General features: G+C 36.7%; 1 protein-coding gene across 1 annotated transcript; it reads left to right on the top strand.

Annotated features, from left to right (window-relative positions):
- Nucleotides 1-803: 803 nt before the first annotated feature.
- Nucleotides 804-3,556, top strand: LOC107669974 (endothelin-1-like). The gene is made up of 5 exons (XM_016462408.1): nt 804-985; nt 1,400-1,550; nt 1,675-1,818; nt 2,110-2,214; nt 2,741-3,556. The coding sequence occupies exons 1-5, from the start codon at nt 925-927 to the stop codon at nt 2,874-2,876; spliced, it is 597 nt and encodes a 198-aa protein (XP_016317894.1). The 5' UTR covers nt 804-924; the 3' UTR covers nt 2,877-3,556.
- Nucleotides 3,557-3,805: the final 249 nt, after the last annotated feature.

The raw sequence follows: 3,805 nt of genomic DNA, 5'->3' as shown, positions 1-3,805 counted from the left end.
AGAGCTAGAGGCTAAAGTTTCAAAACTGCTCTTCGTATCACTTGATACTTCAATCTGCAATTCATAGACACCAACAAGATTTAAAATTATCGTTACTCTTGTAAATCTGAAGCTGTTAAGATATCAGTTCAATTACAATTACAAACTATTTGACTGTGTGTACACACACACACACACACACACATATATATATATATATATATATATATATTAACTGCTGTTTCATTAAACTGTGCTGAAACCCTGTTCTGTTTAATAGCAGGTTCATCTATGACAACTTACCCCACATTGAGTGCTCCAGTTGCAGGATTTTGTTTCAATTAGCTTTTCTGGGCAATATGGACGAATATGTTTTATAGTTTTTTCGTAGCCAAAACTTTAAAGTTCTTCGCGTCTATACAAAAAAAAAGACATTTCTATTTGCCTAAGACTGTAAAACATAACTATCCCCGGTCTACACTATATAAATATATAATAGACAGAAATTGTGGAATATATTCTCGTTTGGAGTCTCAATCAAGTCTGCGCGGTCTGTACTCGCGCGCCATCTACTGCCCTGTATGAAAACTGCCCTTTAAGACACCTTACTTACCAAAAAAATAAAAAAAAAACTTGGCACCAAACGGCCGCCCGGCGTCTTCATCCCACTGGAATCTCAGGAATACAAAGCTCTTATCTCTCTCCACACGTTGCTTGTCGGTGACTATTAACAAAGAGCATTGTGTTCGCTTGAGCGAGCGGGCGGGAGGCGGAGAGCGCGCGTATATAAGCGCTTCTTTACAGGGGTGTGCTCGAGACTACAGAAAGATGCATAAGTGCATTAAGACTGCAGCTTAATAGTGCAAAACTCAACCCTTTTAGCTGTTTGCGAATTTATTGGATTATCACCATTTGTGCCACATCAGGAACATAAGATTAAATAAAATGGATTTGAGGATTCTTTTTCCATTGTTGTCCATGCTGTCATCTGGAATTTTTGATTTGGGTATGTACTTATTTTAAGTATATGTATATCCAATATAATGTGTTAAAGATTATTTGAGTGCCTTTTAATTAGTTGCCTTAATTACTGTTACAAGTTTTTAAAGTTTACATAAGTATTAAACAATCTACAATGTGTCAAAATACAGACCTAAAGGTGCAGGTATAGGCTAATTAAGTAGGTGTAATACTTTATAACGTTGCTTAACCTATAAAAACATGCAAGATAACGTTTTACTATTCTTTTATCTATAAGATGAGCATCACTGTCATTTTTAATTGAGCGTGACAAATTCCAGTTTTTCCAGTCCATCAAACAGTTTTGCAACTTAAGAGTGTAAAACCACAGTGCGTGTTTGTAGGTAGAATTGTTTATGTAGCAAAACCTTATGAATTCAACATAATTTTATGATTTTAGCTGCTCCAGCATCTTTGGGTCATGGCACAGCACAAGGCACATCAATCTCTGTGCGACACTCCAGGACTAAGAGATGTTCCTGCGCAAGTTTTATAGATAAAGAGTGTGTCTACTTTTGCCACCTGGACATAATATGGGTCAACACACCAGAGTAAGTCATAACAAACATTATATTTGATGACTTTAAATGTACAAACAATATATATACCTGTAAATCATTATTAAATAATGGAATGACTAACGTTGTCTTCTAATTATGTTTTCTTCCCCCCCAGGCGAACAGTGTCATATGGACTTGGAAACGCTCCACGTAAGAAGCGCTCAGTAACAGAACCTGTTGTGCCCAAGTCACGCTGCAAATGTGCAGATAGTCAAGACAAAACATGCTCTTCATTTTGTCAGCTGGACAATTCGTTACAGTAAGTACACACTGAATGCTAATAATGTGAACAACGTCATAGTTCAAAGCCAGATAGTTTTAATCTTAAAACCAATTTTAAGGTCACAGGACTTACTGGTTAAAAAATATTTGGGACACACTTGTTTTCCCGAGCTGTGTGTGGGAACCTCAGTAATAATCTACAGGCATAATTGCTGTCACTGCATGACTTGACGAACTTGTAGAAACAGGTTTCAGTTCTATTTTTGGACTTTTATCAAACTTGTTCAGGAATTGACTGCTCATGTCTAATGTGAACTTTCTTTTTTAGGCATAAAGCAGCGTCAGACAAGGCAATCCATGCCGCCCAGGGCCAAGATTGTGCCGAGAAGCAATGCAAACACAAACTGGCAGACAAACAGACAAAGATTAGACGGTAAAACAAACCACATAGATTAAAAAAATAAAGCAGCACATTCGCATTCTCACATACATTTAAGGAATTATTTTGGTTGCTTTAATTACAAGCCTCTGTAAGATTGATATCTCTTGTGGCTGTGACAAAAAAAGTACATTATATAAGTACATTAACTTTGAAAGAAAATATTTTGTTGAAGACTGGAGTATAAAGTGGATTTTACTTTCAATGTGTTCAGCTTATGGCTACAATGAAAATTAGAGTCTTAAACTCAAATTTGGGGGCACTAGAGTTTTTTTTATGTTTTTAAAATCATGAATGCAAAAAATATACAAGATATATATTTATACATATATAATCTCCACTATAGATGTACCGTAAAATCTTACATTTCAGGGTGTTGCATCTATATTGAACTCTTAATTCTCAATATATCTGAGCATCTGATTTAAGTTGTACCACTAGTACTTGCCAGGTAAATCTGGTCAAGGTTTCTACCTGTGTTTGCTTTGATAATAACCTCATTGCTTTGTTTTTTCTATAGGGTGAAAAACACAACACAGATTGGTGACATCCTCTCCAGAGTGAGGGCCATCAAGAGGATCCATCTTCTGGAGAAATGGCGAGTGAGGCGGCACCACAGGGCACGAGCGTGGACGTCTGAAAATGCTGCCTTGTAGAGATCAGGCTCATCTTTGCTGATCCACCACAGGATTTACCTGGATAAGAAGCTCCTCTCTGCTCATTTATCGCACACGTCTTGTGTTTTCATGCCATGGGGTGTCATCAGGTGTGTTGGAATACCTGCAGATGCAAGCGTCTTGGATTGTGATGTTTGTCATGTGGGCTTCACCTTAGAGGTGAGTCGGCATCAGTGTGGAGTTGTGGAGCTCAACGGGATAAAAACCAAGGAAGATGTTGACTGAAACAAACCAAACCTCAAATTATAAAGACTAAGCTCTATCAACACTAAACTTTTCTGAACTAGACCTTTTGGTGCATGGGATAACTAGTTGGAGAAGCCAAGTGGGATGTTTAAATTAAACTGATTGCAAATAAAGACTAGCATTGAAGATACTTGTTGCACATGAGGAATATGCTGTAACTAAATGAAACTGTGGAATCAGGGACTCCAGAAACCCAAAGAGATGTGTCGCCCATCAGAGGACACTGAACATCAAGCCACTACAAGCCAAAGACTCTTTCTTGGATCTTGTTACTGGACTCATTCACTTTATTCGCTGTAAAACAATGAAGCTCTGCAATTGCGTCAATGCATCAATGGAATTGCTATTTTTCACATTTATGTTAAATATTTATCTTTAGCCATATTGGCTAATAAGATTTTTCTCAATGTTATTTCTATGAAATGATAACATTTAATTGCCATTAATGTGGTAAACATTGTTAGGTAATAATAAATATTTTGCGATATTTAAACAAATTTTGTGAATTTTTCTGTTTATTATTTTACGTCCCACTGAAATGCATAATTTCATTTGCTCCAACAATATTAACATTTAATAGAACAGAATCATGTGCCCCAACTGCAATGTGTGTGTGTGTGTATATATACAGTGGGTACGGAAAGTATTCAGACCCCCTTAAA

This window comes from Sinocyclocheilus anshuiensis, unplaced genomic scaffold, assembly GCF_001515605.1.
Source record: "Sinocyclocheilus anshuiensis isolate Anshui unplaced genomic scaffold, SAMN03320099.WGS_v1.1 scaffold160, whole genome shotgun sequence".
Lineage (NCBI taxonomy): Eukaryota > Metazoa > Chordata > Actinopteri > Cypriniformes > Cyprinidae > Sinocyclocheilus > Sinocyclocheilus anshuiensis.
This window is presented reverse-complemented; position numbering and strand designations above follow the sequence as displayed.